General features: G+C 43.0%; 1 protein-coding gene across 9 annotated transcripts in view; it reads right to left on the bottom strand.

Annotated features, from left to right (window-relative positions):
- Positions 1 to 14630, bottom strand: part of RIMBP2 (RIMS binding protein 2) — a 128739-nt gene extending 114109 nt beyond the window's left edge. For 3 of the 9 annotated variants that reach the window (XM_064168783.1, XM_064168786.1, XM_064168784.1), the window contains exon 1: positions 14435 to 14628. In XM_064168783.1, the coding sequence (XP_064024853.1) occupies positions 14435 to 14452 (18 nt within the window). In that variant the 5' untranslated portion in view covers positions 14453 to 14628. Of the gene's footprint in view, positions 1 to 14434 lie in introns of all 9 variants that reach the window. The other 6 variants (XM_064168787.1, XM_064168788.1, XM_064168789.1 and 3 more) reach the window with 4 other exon arrangements.
- Positions 14631 to 16311: the final 1681 nt, after the last annotated feature.

The raw sequence follows: 16311 nt of genomic DNA, 5'->3' as shown, positions 1-16311 counted from the left end.
TATCAGAGGTTATTGTCTAACAGATTGTTCAGAGTTAATGATAGATACTTCCACTCATACCCCCACGTTTCCATCTATTTTTAAGTGCCTTTACTTACATAATGTTTGATGTCTTCATCAGCACCAACCTAATTCTGATGGCAACACGAAGGCTGTACTTGTAGGACATGGGAAATCACACTGAAAACAGGCATCCTTACATTTCTGTGAGGCTTAGGCCTGGAAACACAGGATCTTTTATTTATTCATCACCTTCCAGAGAGGAACTGGTGCTTGCTTTGTGTCAGATGAATAGGATCGTAATTCAATCTTCAGTGGAACCTGTTTATCTGAATGACTCATTAAGGTGCATGCTGACGGCTAAAGAACTCTATTTCATAATAACAGAGCCTTTTGTTAGCAGAAGAGAAGTTTTGAGAAGCCACTTTATGCAGTAGGAGTTTATCCGAGTTTGAGTTGGAGAGACAGCCTTAGTTCTTAAAAAGATAAATTCAGTGAAGCACATTCACACCTGTGCCAATGCTATTTGCTGCAGGGGCTGTGGCTATGAGCAGCAGGATGCTTTATGGGCACTGGCCTTGAAAATGTAAGCTCAGAGCTGCAGGTGCACTGGAAGAGAATAGTTTCTGAAGTGCTCAAGGCTTGGTTTTCAAGCACAGAATCTGCAGTCAGCGATTCAAGCAGAGCTGTTGCCTTTGCTCTGAAATGTTCCTCTTTGCAAAGGGCTGAGTCTAAACAAGGAGCCAAGAGGAGTTTCACAAGTCTAAAGATCTAATATCTACAGTATTGCTGTGAATGCAGGTAAGACATTACTTCTCCTTGTGTTCAGTTGACTGGACTATCTGTCACTTTCCTGACAAACTTTTCCTTGGGGATATTGCCTTCTGACATTTCCTTTATTACCTTCATTGATCTTTCATTTTATCTTTCTTGGGTGATGCTTTTACAACTGACCTTTCTGCAAGTCTTTTAGCAATCTTAACTAATTTAATCTTCTTCCTCACCCCATCCCTACGAAAAAAACTTTTGATTATACTTACTCATTATATAATCTAAAGTATATTTAATACATATGGCTCACTATTGTCTAAAGTAGACTTTATCACAATAAACAGTTCCAAGGCTGTAATATTTCAGGGTGACTGACCTTCAGAAAAGAGTAAAGAGGCAAAAATCAGTGTTTGAGAACCAAAAATTGCTTTAGAGTATCTTAAACTTTACTTAGTTTTTATGCTGTTTCATAACACATGATCCAAAGCATTGCTACATAGAAGCTGCAGCATAATGAGACTTTTTATCATGGCCCATTATAGATCAAAGTCTTTATGTGATCATATATTTCTTTCCAAGCTGAGATCAGCACAAGGCAAGCATCAGCAAAAGGCAGAGGTCTAAATCCAAATACTGAGATTCTAAGGAGCATCTATAAAGTCACACCTTCCTTAAAGTCTTCTTAAATCTGTAAGTCATGTTGGATAGGGCCTTAAACAATATTTCATGCACATTACAACAGCCAATGTATTTTGTCACAGCTGAACCTTTTCTGACTGGTGAGGTATAAATGCTTTACCAACTCTGTAGATAAAACAATGGAGCTACAAAATCAAATTGCATCAATATTACTTACTGGACAGGGTGTGAACAGTGTTTCAGAAACGATGCTGTCATCGTGTCATACATTTTACAATCTCTAGCTATATATTAAAAACCCTTTAGCAATCAACTTTGATCTTCTACTGCAAATAACAAATGCATTGTGAATGAAGAATCAGTAGCCAAGTTACACAGGACAGTAACACTCAACACAAAAGGCAAAGTGTCAACGATCATAAAGATACCAGTCTGCTGGAGCAGTTCTTAAATGTTGTGTTTGTAATGCAATGCATTTCACAACACACACTTCGATCTTTCCTCTTAAACTGGAAGGCTTATCCTGACCTGCCTCTGCTTTTAATGCATGGCCCTTTTCTTCTCTATCAGAGAAATATTCAGTATCAATGGAATAATCAGTAGTATTACACTGTATAATAATTACACAGCTCTGCACTGTGTGGGTGCAGGCATGGGTGTGAGAAAAATATATTTAACACACATGCCAAGCTGGACAATATATTTTATTTATTGTCTATGATTAATTTATTAGGAATTATTCCAGTCCTATTGAGTCTAAATAGGTAACAATAAGGCAAACCCTGAACTAACAGCACTGTGAAAATGCCTCTTCATTTTTCATGTTAGAAATATCACAGAATTAATTATCTGTGTCGTGGTAAAGCAATACAATATTGCAGGGTGTCAGGCAAGGTGCACAGCACACTGTATTACCCACAACACAGAAAAACACTGCATGCCTCAGCAGGCTTATGAGCTCTGTTTGTCCACAGCAGTTCACATAGGGCACCTTGTTTAAAAAGCCAAAAATCACAAAATTTTACATCTGCCCACACATTTTCACTAATAAGAAAAACTGAACCCATTGTGAGATTGAAGCAGCACTGCATTGTGTGCAAAAACTAGTGTGAACTTGACCATTTAAAAAGAAGGAGAAAAAAAGAGGGGGGAAAAAGGGTATTACATCTTACCCAAAAGGCGCCATCACCACAACTTCCAGACACCCCCACAAACAGTCCCTCCTATATCTAGACCAAAGAGCTGATCCAAAAATCAAATCCCAAGGAAACATAAAACAATACAATCCTTTTTTCAGTACAACTGCCTGCAGCTTCCAGGGACAGTTCTTACTTTCATACCACATCACTAGCCCATGCCTGACCTTGTGTAGTTTGTAATATCCAACTGGGTTACAGTGCAGTGATTTGGCTGCAGGCAACCACCTTTACACGTGACACAAAAATACAAGCTTTACTCTTCATACAGCTTTGCCAGCAGAAGAACCACTCCACATGTGCTTTGAAGTCTTATGTCATGTTTTCTTTCATTGAACAAGAAGAAACAAAAAGAAACAAAACAATTCTACATCTCCACCAAATCTTGCCCTCGACAGAGGCGTATGAAGCTATCAGTAAATTATATATCTGTGAACAAGGGAGAGAATGGCGAAGTAAGAAGTTTTCTACACCACCAAAAAGCTTTTATATGGTAGTACCTTCTAGGAAGCAAGCATTGAAAAATTATGAAAACTGCTATCTGAGGAAGGAAAAAAAACCAACCTTTTAGGCCCTTGAAAAATTATGACTGCAATATGTTTGTTTTCATCTTCAAGGCTATAAGTCAAACATGATCCTCCATCCTTATTACAACTGGCAATACAGAAATACTTTGATGGTATTTGTCCTACTACTTGAGAGCCTCCTGGTATATTTAACAATGCCCAGTTTTGTAATATTATTTCATATTTTGAAGTCATAAATCAAATTAATTAGCAAGATCATGCCACCTCCTCCTTAATCTCATTAGAGAAGACTAATGGCTACAGAATCAATTACTTCATAGAGATTACTGCCTTAACACCATTAGCCTTTACATCACACAGGCTCATTCTGAATTTTCAATTCCATTGTAATTTCCTCCATAAGTTTAATTACAATTCTTAATTAAGACCCTTCTTTAATCATCTCTATAGCTGTATATAAAATAAGAAACAAAGAGCAACTTGCAAAACAATGAAGCCAGCACAAGAGTTCATACAGTATGGGGCTGGCCTTAACCTCTGCTCCAAGAATCATAGAATCAGTGAGGTTGGAAGAGACCTCCAAGATCATCCAGTCCAACCTAGCACCCAGCTCTAGCCAGTCAATTAGACCATGGCACTAAGTGCCTCATCCAGGCTTTTCTTGAACACCTCCAGGGATGGTGACTCCACCACCTCCCTGGGCAGCCCATTCCAATGCCAATCACTCTCTCTGCCAACAACTTCCTCCTAACATCCAGCCTAGACCTACCTCGGCACAACTTGAGACTGTGTCGCCTTGTTCTGTTGCTGGTTGTCTGGGACAAGAGACCAACCCCACCTGGCTACAGCCTCCCTTCAGGTAGTTGTAGACAGCAATGAGGTCACCCCTGAGCCTCCTCTCCTCCAGGCTGCACACCCCCAGCTCCCTCAGCCTCTCCTCACAGGGCTGTGCTCCAGGCTCCTCACCAGCTTTGTCGCCCATCTCTGGACACCTTCCAGCACCTCAACATCTCTCTTGAACTGAGGAGCCCAGAACTGGACACAGTACTCAAGGTGTGGCCTGACCAGTGCTCAGTACAGGAGAAGAATAACCTCCCTTGTCCTACTGGCCACACTTCCTGATCCAGGCCTGCAAGCATTCTTTCCTTTTAAATATCCATAACAAACAAATACATAGAAACACATTTTCCAATTTCACAACATCACAACTGATAAATTTGTGATCTTGCAGTTCCTGAAAATCCAATTGCTTAGGGAATATTTGTTTAGTTTCATGCCAATTTGAAGACACTTTAATCAGTCACAGTTTTGCAGTGACTCCCAAGGCTGAGTTCACGTGGCAGAACTTTGATCCATACACTGTGAGAGCACACTGGGATTTTCACACCACACTTCTATCACACACTTGGACATCCTATCCTGACATGGAAAACAGGAATCAATACTGAGACAAGGAGTGTCAATTGGAAATAGGTGATGTATTCTAGGAAGCCTAGCTGATTAAGGTAACCTGATTGGAGCAGTGCAATTAGGTCAGCAAAGCTATTTTTAGGATGTCTCTGAGTTCAAATTCATTCACATAAATCTAGATGTGCTTCAAATAGTTCAGGGCTTCAATCCTTGTCCCTGTCTACCTCAGGACCTTCTTAGATCTATCATAGAATCAGCCAGGTTGGAAGAGACCTCTAAGATCAACCAGTCCAACCTAACCCCCAGCCCTATCCAGTCAACTAGACCATGGCACCAAGTGCCTCATCCAGTCAGTCTGGTAAAGAAAAGTGTTGCAAACTGTTTAGATATGTTTTCTCTTTTTACTCATATACATAAAAAGACTTACAAAAGCCGCTCCACTTCTCACTGAAAGAGCTATGTCCATACACACAAATAGGATTTTTTTTTTTCACAGAAGTTTATTTTCACCAATTTGCTTCAATGGCTGCAGAAAAGTCCATCCTGTATTTCTGCATACATTTTATAGTTAATTTTTACTCATATATATATTAAAAGACTATGAAGAAGCCTCTCAATTTCTCACTGAAAGAGCTATGAAGTCACAATCCCTGGAGGTGTTCAAGAAAAGACTAGATAAGGCACTTAGTGCCATGGTCTAGTTGACTGGCTAGGGCTGAGTGATAGGTTGGACTGGATGATCTCTTCCAACCTGGTTGCTTCTATAATTCTATTCTAATATGGTTTGCTCCATGTCTCAAGTTGTGTCAGGAGAGGTATAGGCTGGATGTTAGGAGGAAGTTCTTAACAGAGAGAGAGATTTGCCATTGGAATGGGCTGCCCAGGGAGGTGGTGGAGTTGCCATCCCTGGAAGAGTTCAGAAAAAGCCTGGATGAGGCACTTAGTGCCATGGTGTAGTTGAGCGGACAGGGCTGGGTGCTAGGTTGGACTGGATGATATTGGAGGTCTCTTCCAACCTGGTTAATTCTATGATTCTATGTCCATATACACAAATATGATTTTTCTTTCCACACAAACTTATTTTCACCAATTTGCTACAACGGCTGCAGAAAAGTCCATCCTGTATTTCTGTATACATTTTCCAGTTAAAACATTCACTTTTCAGGCTATGCATCTGCTACGTTTTTCTGAATAGATCATTTCATTTGCAAATCAATAATAGACATTTTCCAACATCATACATTGTTATTATCATAAATAATTTGTGGTTCTCTCCAGAGCAAAGTGCTTTCAAATTAAGTGATTTTAGCCACAAAATGAATATGCTGCTTGCTTTGAAAGCTGCCCTTTTTAACCATTCTGCACTGGGAAGATGTGGAAGCCATTCTGAGTCCTGCACCCCACTTAGAAGTATATTCTATGCAGAAAGATGCACATATTTGTATTGGGGATTTTATTTCTGTTTATATTATCACTGAAGTGCCAATGTATATTAAAAAGATTTTCATTAATGAATGAAAATAAATACTTTCCCTGTACATAGTTTTCAGCAAAACACAATTCTAGTTCTTAGAAGTAGTCAATGTTTGATCCAAACAGGTCAAAAATACCCCAACATATATCTTGCATGAATTTCTGTTCAATATGATGCTGAGCATTCCTTGAATTTCAGATTCCTTTGGTATTGTATATGCTTTTGTCTGTTCAGGCTCAAAGACTTTAAGGCTCCTAAAATGTCCAAAATATACTGGCTGACAGAATATTTGTTATTCTTCATGGTTTTGATCAGACTCCATCTGGAGTACTGTGTACAATTCTGGAGATCCCAACACAAGAGGGACATGGAACTGTTGGAGCGAGGCCAGAGGAGGGCCACGAAGATGTTCAGAGGGCTGCAGCAGCTCTGCTATGAGGACAGGCTAAGAGAGTTGAGGCTCTTCAGTCTGGAGAAGAAAAGGATTTGAGGAGACCTTATAGTGGCCTTCCAGTATCTGAAGGGGGCTACAGGGAGGCTGGGGAGGGACTATTGGCAAGGTCTTGTAATGACAGGACAAGAGGTAATGAGTTTAAACGCGAAAGGGGAGATTTAGACTAGATGTTAGGAGGAAGTTCTTTACAGTGAGGGTGGTGAGACACTGGAACAGGTTGCCCAGGGAGGTTGTGGCTGCTTCCTCCCTGGAGGTGTTTGAGGCCAGGTTTGATGAGGCCTTGAGCAACCTGCCCTAGTGGGAGGTGTCCCTGCCTACAGCAGGGGGTTGGAGCTGGGTGATCCTTGAGGTCCCTTCCAACCTAGACCATTCTATGATTCTATTTCAGATGCATTCTGAAAATCATGCTGCTGTATATAAATCCTGACTTCAATCCTTTGACCAGGAAAGCCCAAATTTAATCTCATTTTCAGCAGACCCTCTTATCTCTACAACTACACAAGAAGAAGCATTCCTTTTTCAGCAAATTGTATTTCAGATAAAAAGGAGAGTATTCTGACTCAAACAAAAGCATTGCTCATACTTCTCAAATTTGATTTCATTTTTTAAACAAATGTCTCTCTGCTAACACAAACTGAGCTTCCTCTCAATCACAGAATTTTAGGGGTTGGAAGAGATCATTTGAGTCCAATCCCCTTGCCAAAGCAGGATCACCTTGGGCAGGCCACACAGGAATGCATCCAGGTGGGTATTGAAAGTATCCAGAGAAGGAGACTCCACAACCCCTCTGGGCAGCCTGTTCCAGGGCTCTGTCACCCTCACCATAAAGAAGTGTGTCCTCATGCTGAGATGGAGCCTCCTGTGTTCCAGCTTGTACCCACTGTTCCTTGTGCTGTCACTGGGTACCATCAAAGAGAGACTGGCACCTTCATCTTGACACCCACCCCTCAGATATTTATAGATGTTGAGAAGATGCCCTTCCAGTCTTCTCAAGACTAAACAGCCCCAAGTCTTTCAGTCTCTATTTGTAGACAAGATGTTACAGTTCCCCAGTCATCCTCATAGCTCTCCACTGGACTCCTTCCAGCAGGTCTCTGTCTCTCTTGAACTGGGGAGCCCAACCATGGACACAGTATTCCAGGTGTGGTCTCACCAAAGCAGAGCAGAGGGAGAGAACAACCTCCCTAGACCTGGTGGACACACTTTTCTTGATGCATTCCAGGATGCCATTGGCCCTCTTAGCCACAAGGGCACATTGCTGTCTCAGGGATAACTTGTGTCCACCAGGATTCCAAGGTCTTTCTCCATGGAGATAAGAAGCAAACATCAGCCTCAGACAAAGCATCTGAATGAGCCATCAGCAGAGGTGTTCATTAAATGTTGAGCCCAGGAATACATGAACACCTAAGCATTCTCATAGTGAGAAACATTCACTGGATCTAAAGAGCAGTCTGTAAACACAGAACTGTTCAATGTCAATATCTGAGACTATAATTAACAACAGTGGAATACAATTTTTAATTGTTTACCACTGCCATTTTAAATAGAAAAGCTTAATAGAACCATTGCTGCAAAAGGACTTTTCCAAGTAAGAATCATAATATTCTTCATTAACCTGCAGAATCCTTCTTATTTGGTGGGCATGTCATCAGAGGCATGAGAGGCTCTGTGTCCTAAAAAAAGGCACTTAGAAGTCCATTTTCTTAACTGGGCCTAAGGGAAATGTGATGGTTCTTCAGTGACTTCCAGTGAAAGAGATTGGAATGACTAGGAATAGGTTCTGCCCTTCTATCTTTAGCCCTACTGAGTCTTTTTTCTCTCTCTCTCTCAAAGAAGAGAGATAAAAGTTAATTCATGCTCTTTCCTTACTACAATGTTGCAGATGGCACAGCCATCTCCTCCTGATCATTAGATTTTACAACATAGGAGCTATTTTTGACATCTCTTTCTACTTTACATTATACAAACACTGACTTTTTTACCTATCCCTCCATATCTGTGATTACCAGAACTTACTGCCAGGCTCTCATCAGACTGTTTCTTGATTAGGGCAAAATCTTTGCCATCCCAAACACAACAACTTGCCTTTTTCCATCTGTAAGTAAGCAGTGATTGTTCCTGCAAATTACTTTTTAGCTTTCTGCTGTGCTAAGCAGGAACTGATCTCTCAGGAAGGGCCAAACAACCTATGCAAAAGGCAATGAGATACCAAATCAATTTGGAATAGCAAAATTTCCTCTTGGTCTAGACACGTTTCCACTTTCGCTTCGTTTGCTGAATTTTGTCTCCATCCCATTGTGAGAGAAAATTCCTGTAATTTCTGGATAAAGCACCTAAATGTTTTCTTACTTAAATTCCCTCTTGCACATTCTCATGCAGAACTGACAAAACTTTCTAGTGAGGTTTTTTTTTTCCCTTTAAGATCAGAGTAAATGCACCAAAGTCAAATTAGCAACAAAAATGAGAAATGTCAACACCCTCTGTACATGCAAATTTCTTCTCTTAAGCACAAAAAACGAGACCAAGGGAATCTTATTTCAGTGAGCAAATTAACAAAAGGTCAGAAAGCTTGATCCTTGTCACTGGTGTGCTCGGTCTGAAAGCTGAACTGCCATTTAAATATTTATGAGGGAGAGCTGTAATTGCAGGTTGAGAGCTGTGAGAGAGCTCTGCATGTACAAAACAGCAAACTGAAAATATTCATGACATGGGAAAGATATTCCACCAAAGGGAAATTTGGGTGAAGGAAAGGAGTACTAACAGAGAATTTTGAATCACTTCTGAATTAAGGTATGTGAGAAGGTGACCTGAAATATGTTACTTTTGGGGTCTGTCATGGGACACAGGCACCGAAGATAAATTGAGACTCTTACTGGCCACTAAAAACTGCTGAAAAAAACGGCAGTAGATGGAACCAACTTTCATTTTTTGTGAATATTTTGTAATGAGATAAAGCAAAAGAGAAAAAAAATGGGAGGAAAAACAGTTACACACACAACAAAGTTGAGAGAGCAAACAAACATTCCAAAACTCTGCTGCATCTCCTAACAGGGCTTGCTACTAACTTCTGTTTACCCAGCAGATTAAGAGTTTTTACTAGATAATCTCCCTTCCTGTCTGATTTTAGTGCCTTTAATTAAATTCATACTTGTTCCTTTAGCTTGTAATTCAGCTTAGTGAAGATTATTTTCAAGCAATTTATTCTATCTGTCACCAATAAGAAAAACAAGAAAGTTCAGAAGATGCACAGTTAATTCTTCCTACAGAAAGCCCCAGATAAGATATAAATCAAGGTGAGCAGCCTACAACATCCCAATGAGATGCACTATGCCTGTGGTCCACACTGCATTCCTTTAGCTGCAGTCCTCTCCTTTACACAAGCCCAAATATGTCCCCAGCACATGATAGAAAATATTGCCACTTAAGTCATTTAGCAAATTACCTTCCAGCCACATGAAGCCAGAAGTAGTCCACAAAGAGGCTCTCCAGAGCACAGCCACCAAAATACAGCATCTCAAATGCTGATACTGGCAAGATTGTATTTTGACATAAGGATGCTTAAAGAACTACCTTGCAGTAAATGGGATGCTTTAAATGGATGCAATTGCAAGATAAATGATAATAAAGTGCTTCTATCAAAAATATGTACAATGAGCTTGACAGGATTACTTCTTTAATATCTGAAGAGAATGAGCATTTAGCTTAGATCTAAGACTCAAGTAGCCTCATAGGCAGCAGACTGAGAGCAAACATTCTGTTGGTGGTCCTGTTCACTGTCACTCATACCACTACCATGATTACCTGAATGTTTGTGGTTCTATTCTGTTGTTTCTTTTTCCAGATTGATGTTTGTGAAATGTGAGAATATTTCAAGATTGCCATTTCAGCATTTCTGTCTGGAACATCCATTCAAAATACATTCACAGGCTCACAGGATGTCAGGGGTCGGAAGAGACTCAAAGAGATCATCCAGACCAGCCCCCCTGCCAGTGCAATCTAGCTCAGGTTCATGGAAAGACTTGTAAAACATTCCCTTCATGCCAGCATTTCTTTCAGTAAAATATGACCCATGACATTAGTTAGTCAAAGGAAACAAAGAGTTCAGAATGTTGCTGAAGTAAAGCAACAGGTTATTTTTTTTAGTAAGACTTCTGCAGAGAGAATGAGCCAATAATGAGACTGAAGGAAAAAGGCACTGACTCACCTGACTCTAATTAGATGGTCTCAACAGTGAATCCTTTTTCTCTTTGGACTGATGCTAGTGCCAAAAGAAAACTGTAACATTGGGTTCCACAGAATAGGATCTGCATTTCATATGGATTACTGGGATGCTGACTGGCTCTCAGCTGCTGGTCCCAAGACACCTACCCCATCTCTTATCAATACACTCTGTTATAAAATCCGTGCTAGTGCTTGGTATTTCAGAGAGGTCTTCCACAAGGGCTACCATCTTGAGGGAAGAAGCCCTGCTGCATTTTTGTAGGAGCACTCTAAGATGAGTGGTGTATTGCCACTGCCCTCTTCTGGGTGAGCTAAGCACGGGACAGATGTTTGGAGTCCCTGCTGCACAGGGTTAGCACCAAACTGGCAACTAAAGCTCGCGGTTTCTTTTTAGGGTAGCGTGCTTTAATTTTCCTTTTGTGCTTGCCGTGCAACAGAGGTGCACAGGAGAGTAACAACCACAAAATGGCAGAGTCACCTCAAACTGGTGGCAATAAAGTTTTCAAGAAGGTGACAACATGAAGACCTTGTTGCCTTCAGCTAAAGGATCCCACACTTCTTGCTTTTGAAAATGAGCTCTGGTGAAAGACAAAAATCTGGCTTAAAATGTAATCAATGCTTCGTCCTCTGGCCTAGCTGTGACAAGGCTGTAACCTTTAATAACAGTGAATATTGCTTCCTCTGCTTCCTGGGTTGCTAATAAAAAACACTTTAGTGACTGTCACCTCTTTCATAGGATCAAGAATAAATGAGTAAGAAATGTTAGTCATCAAAACACATGAATGGAAGTCAGAGGATGTATATCTACTACTTGGCTCTAAAAATTCAGCCTCTGACCTTGGATAATTCATTCAGCCTCTTTGTAAGGAAGAAACTAAAGTGTTTAAGCCAAGCAGTTTAGGAATGAACCATATTAGAACAGAATTATAGAATCAACCAGGTTGGAAGAGACCTCCAAGATCATCCAGGCCAACCTAGCACCCAGCCCTGTCCACTCAACTACACCACGGTACTAAGTGCCTCATCCAGGCTTTTTTCTGAACATCTCCAGGGATGGCAACTCCACCACCTCCCTGGGCAGTCCATTCCAATGCCAATCACTCTCTCTGTCAAGAACTTCCTCCTAACATCCAGCCTATACTTCTCCTGACACAACTTGAGACATAGAACCACAGAAGTACCATAGTAATAGTTATGCAAGTATCTCAGCAGGGACCTACAGGAAGGCTGGAGAAGGACTGTTTAGAAGGGTTTGGATGAGGGCAAATGGTTCCAAACCGGAGCAGGGTAGACTTAGGTTGGACATCAAGGGGAAGTTCTTCACAATGAGGGTGGTGAAATACTATCACAGGTTGTCCAGGGATGTGGTTAAGGCATCATCCCCAGAGACATTCAAGATCAGACTTGATGTTGCCCTGGGCAGCCTGATCTAGTTGAAGGTGTTCCTGCTCACTGCAGGGGGGTTGGCCTAGATGACCTTTGAGCACCCCCTCCAACACACTGCAACCTGTGCATCTGTAAAAAGAACCTAGGCACAATACACAAATCAGTTAAGTGACTCCTAATTATCCATATTAGTAAATCCACTCACTAATGGTGCTTGATTTTGTCTATCTCTGTTGAAACATCTTTCCAACCCTAGCTGGTCTGAACAATTCCCATTATGACAGGAAATAGGAAGCAGCAGGGAGAATGCTAAGTTTAGCTTGAGGGTAATTATAGTGATCTAGCTTTGGATGAATGGTGACCCTGATTGAAAATGGGAAGATTGTTGCTTAGGGTTTCTAATAAATAAATTTAAAAATTAGACCTCACTTGTCACTTGCAACTCAAAGAAAGAAAGAACAATAGCTTGCACTGGAGGCTATCCAGGCTTGCAATCACAGCACTGGAACAGAAACAGCCCATGGTCTGCATCACTAGAATGGTAAAATAAAAAGAGCTGATGCAAAACAAAAGCCCTACTTCATAAGCAATAGAATACACACCCCAAGCAATGCAGAAACGGTAGGAAATAAATATGCACAACAAAAGGTGCTGTGCTGGACCTTGTTCTCACCAACAGGGAAGGGCTGGTCACCAGTGTGAGGCTCAGGGACAGCCTTGGCTGCAGTGACCATGAAGCAGTTGAATTTAAGATCCTCGGGGCAACCAGGAGGATGCATTCTAAGCTTATGACCCTAGACTTTAGGCGTGCAGACTTTGATTGCTTCAGAGATCTGCTGGCCAAAGTATCATGGAACAATGCCCCAGAGGGAAGAGTAGCCCGGGACAGGTGGCCAGTATTCAGGGATCACCTCCTCAGTGTCCAGGAGCAATGTGTGCCAACAAAGAGGAAAACAGGAAAGAATGCTAAGAGGCCTGCCTGGCTGAGCAAGGATCTCCTGGACATGCTCTCACACAAAAGGAAACTCCACAAGGAGTGGAAGAAAGGACAGCTGGAATGTATATAAGGGATCTAAGGAAGCTGCCCGAGCAGCTAGAGGTGTGGTTAGGAAAGCCAAGGCACACTTTGGATTGAATCTAGCCAGGGAAAGCAAAGGGAACACCAAGAATTTATTTTTACAGGTATATTAACGGTAAAAAGAAGACTAGGGAAGGTGTGGGCCCCCTCAGAAAGGAAACAGGTGAAATGCTCACAAGGTACTATTTGTTTTAATTTGCTAACTGGCCTTGCAAATAATGAATATTAGATGAAAACTGAGCTTTTGTAAGAAAAAAAAAAAAGAAAAAAAAACCTTGAACAACAAAAACCCAAACACAATAAACATCAAAAAATACAAAACCTTGCAGCTTCTACACAACATTGTGATTCTGAACTCCACTAGCTTGCTGCTAGAATGGTCCAGCACAGAAGGGACCTCTAGAGCTCATCCAGTCCTGTCCCCCTGCACTCAGCAGGGACATCCCCACCAGCCCAGGTCACCCAGGGCTCTCTCAAGCCTCACCTTGAATGTCTCCAGGGAAGGAGCCTCAACTACCCCCCTGGGTAACCTGTTTCAGTGCTCCACCACCCTCATAGTAAAGAACTTGTTGCTAACATCCAATCTACATCTGCTCTTCTCAAGCCTGAACCCATTGCCCCTCGTCCTGTCCCTGCAGGCCTTTATCACAGTATCACAGTATTATCAGGGTTGGAAGAGACCTCACAGATCATCAAGTCCAACCCTTTACCACAGAGCTCAAGGCTAGACCATGGCACCAAGTGCCACGTCCAATCTTGCCTTGAACAGCCTCAGGGACGATGATTATTATATATTTGGAAAAAAAAACCCTATTCTTATATCAAACTATTATCCAAAACCTCAAGAAAAGTCACTCTTTGGATTGCAAGAAAGCAAATATCTGTATCTTCCGGGGTTTGAACAGCTGTGTGAGCCATAGCTTAAGGAACAGAGCAAAACCTCAGGTAAAATATTGAAGTTAGACTTAAAAAGATGCTTTTCTGTTCCTTGTATGTGGCACATTTGCACTTTAAGTCCTTTTTACATAGATTTACATAGAATCAACCAGGTTGGAAGAGACCTCCAAGATCATCCAGTCCAACCTAGCACCCTTTGTAAGCAGCTTCTCTGCATCCTTCCTCTAGGCCTGTTTCAGGTACTGGCAGGCTGCTATTAGGTCCCCGCCCCGAGCCTCCTCCTCTCCAGGCTGAACACCCTCAGCTCCCTCAGCCTGTCCTCGTAGCAGAGCTGCTCCAACCCTCTGATCACGTTTGTGCCCCCCCCCCCCCGCCCCGTACCTGCTCCATCAGGTCCATGTCCTTCCCATAACGAGGCAGAGCTCCAGGTGAGGTCCCACCAGAGCAAAGCGGCAGAATGCCCTCTCTGGCTCTGCTGCCCACACTTCCGAGGCAGCCCAGGGTACGATTTGCCCTCCGGGCTGCAAGCCTGCGCTGCCTGCTGTGCCCAGCCCCTCGTGCCCCCAGCACGCCCTGGGGCCTCTCCTCAGGGCTGCTCTCTAACACCTCCTCCCCCAGCCTGCGCTGACAACGAGCCCCAGCTGCAGCAGCTTGCACCTGCCCTTGCTGATCTTCACGAGGAGGTTCACCTGGGCCCACCTCTGCAGCCCGTCCAGGTCCCTCTGCTGTGTCGACACCACTCCGCAGCTGGGTGTGCCCTGCAGTTTAGCACACCAGGTGAGCTATTAGAGCCCTCGGATCTGTTCCTACCCTACTCAGCCTTCCTACAACTCATTTGAAAGAGGTATTTTTTCCACTCATCTGTTTCAAAAAGCAGATTCACAGCCCCAAAGCTGCATTTCAACAGTCAATAAACAGAAGATCTGTAACAACAGGGATACTCTCATCTCATTTATCTGGTGCACAGTGGCTCAGGAACAGTAATCTAGGCAAGCACACGTTGGTCATGTTCTGACAAACTAGCAGGAGCAGGGAGGTCATTCTGCCCCTGTACTCTGCACTGGTTAGACCACACCTTGAGTACTGTGTTCAGTTCTGGGCCCCCCAGTTTAGGAGGGACATTGAGATGCTTGAGCGTGTCCAGAGAAGGGCGACGAGGCTGGGGAGAGGCCTTGAGCACAGCCCTACGAGGAGAGGCTGAGGGAGCTGGGATTGGTTAGCCTGGAGAAGAGGAGGCTCAGGGGAGACCTTATTGCTGTCTACAACTACCTGAGGGGTGGTTGTGGCCAGGAGGAGGTTGCTCTCTTCTCTCAGGTGGCCAGCACCAGAACAAGAGGACACAGCCTCAAGCTATGTCAGGGGAAATTTAAGCTCAAGGTGAGGAGAAAGTTCTTCCCTGAGAGAGTCATTGGACACTGGAATGGGCTGCCCGGAGAGGTGGTGGAGTCGCCGTCCCTGGGGCACTTCAAGGCAAGGTTGGATGTGGCACTTGGTGCCATGGTCTAGCCTTGGGCACTGTGGTAAAGGGTTGGACTTGATGATCTGTGAGGTCTCTTCCAACCCTGATGATACTGTGATACTGTGACCCTCCTCTCCCAAACAGGACACCTGGCAGCCAAGGTCATGAGTGCTTTCCCTCACAGGCACCTGTTGGAAGGAACAGTGCATGGGACACACAGTGGTGTGGAACTGGCCTGCGTTTCCCTCCACTTAGCTCACCTCCCACTTAAAGCCTCGCCACTGCATCCAGCATGTAACATTATCCCTGCTGAAGGGTTCCAGCTTTTCATTACCCTGGGGAAAACACCAGCATCTTACTGTCTCAGATAATAAAAGAGACTTGAATTTCATCAGGATGATTATATGTACTTGTAAAGGCTGAAATGTTTCCCCTGTGTAATATACCCCAGCTGCTTCTGGCCCTGTTTTCTAAAAGCTCAGTACACTGAAGTCATGATACCTGCTCAGGGCTCAGAAAAAATATGTAGCTTCCATTTAGGGCCCTGAACAGCAAAGCAATTATAAAATCAGCGAGGTTGGAAGAGACCTCCAAGATCATCCAGGCCAACCTAGCACCCAGCCCTAGCCAATCAACTACACCATGACACTAAGTTGCTCAGCCAAGCTTTTCTTGAACACCTCCAGGGATGGTGCCTCCACCACCTCCCTGGGCAGCCCATTCCAATGCCAATCATTCTCTCTGCCAACAACTTCCTCCTAACATCCAGCCTAGACCTCCCCCAGCACAACTTGAGACT

This window comes from Pogoniulus pusillus, chromosome 30, assembly GCF_015220805.1.
Source record: "Pogoniulus pusillus isolate bPogPus1 chromosome 30, bPogPus1.pri, whole genome shotgun sequence".
In the NCBI taxonomy this organism is placed as follows: domain Eukaryota; kingdom Metazoa; phylum Chordata; class Aves; order Piciformes; family Lybiidae; genus Pogoniulus; species Pogoniulus pusillus.
This window is presented reverse-complemented; position numbering and strand designations above follow the sequence as displayed.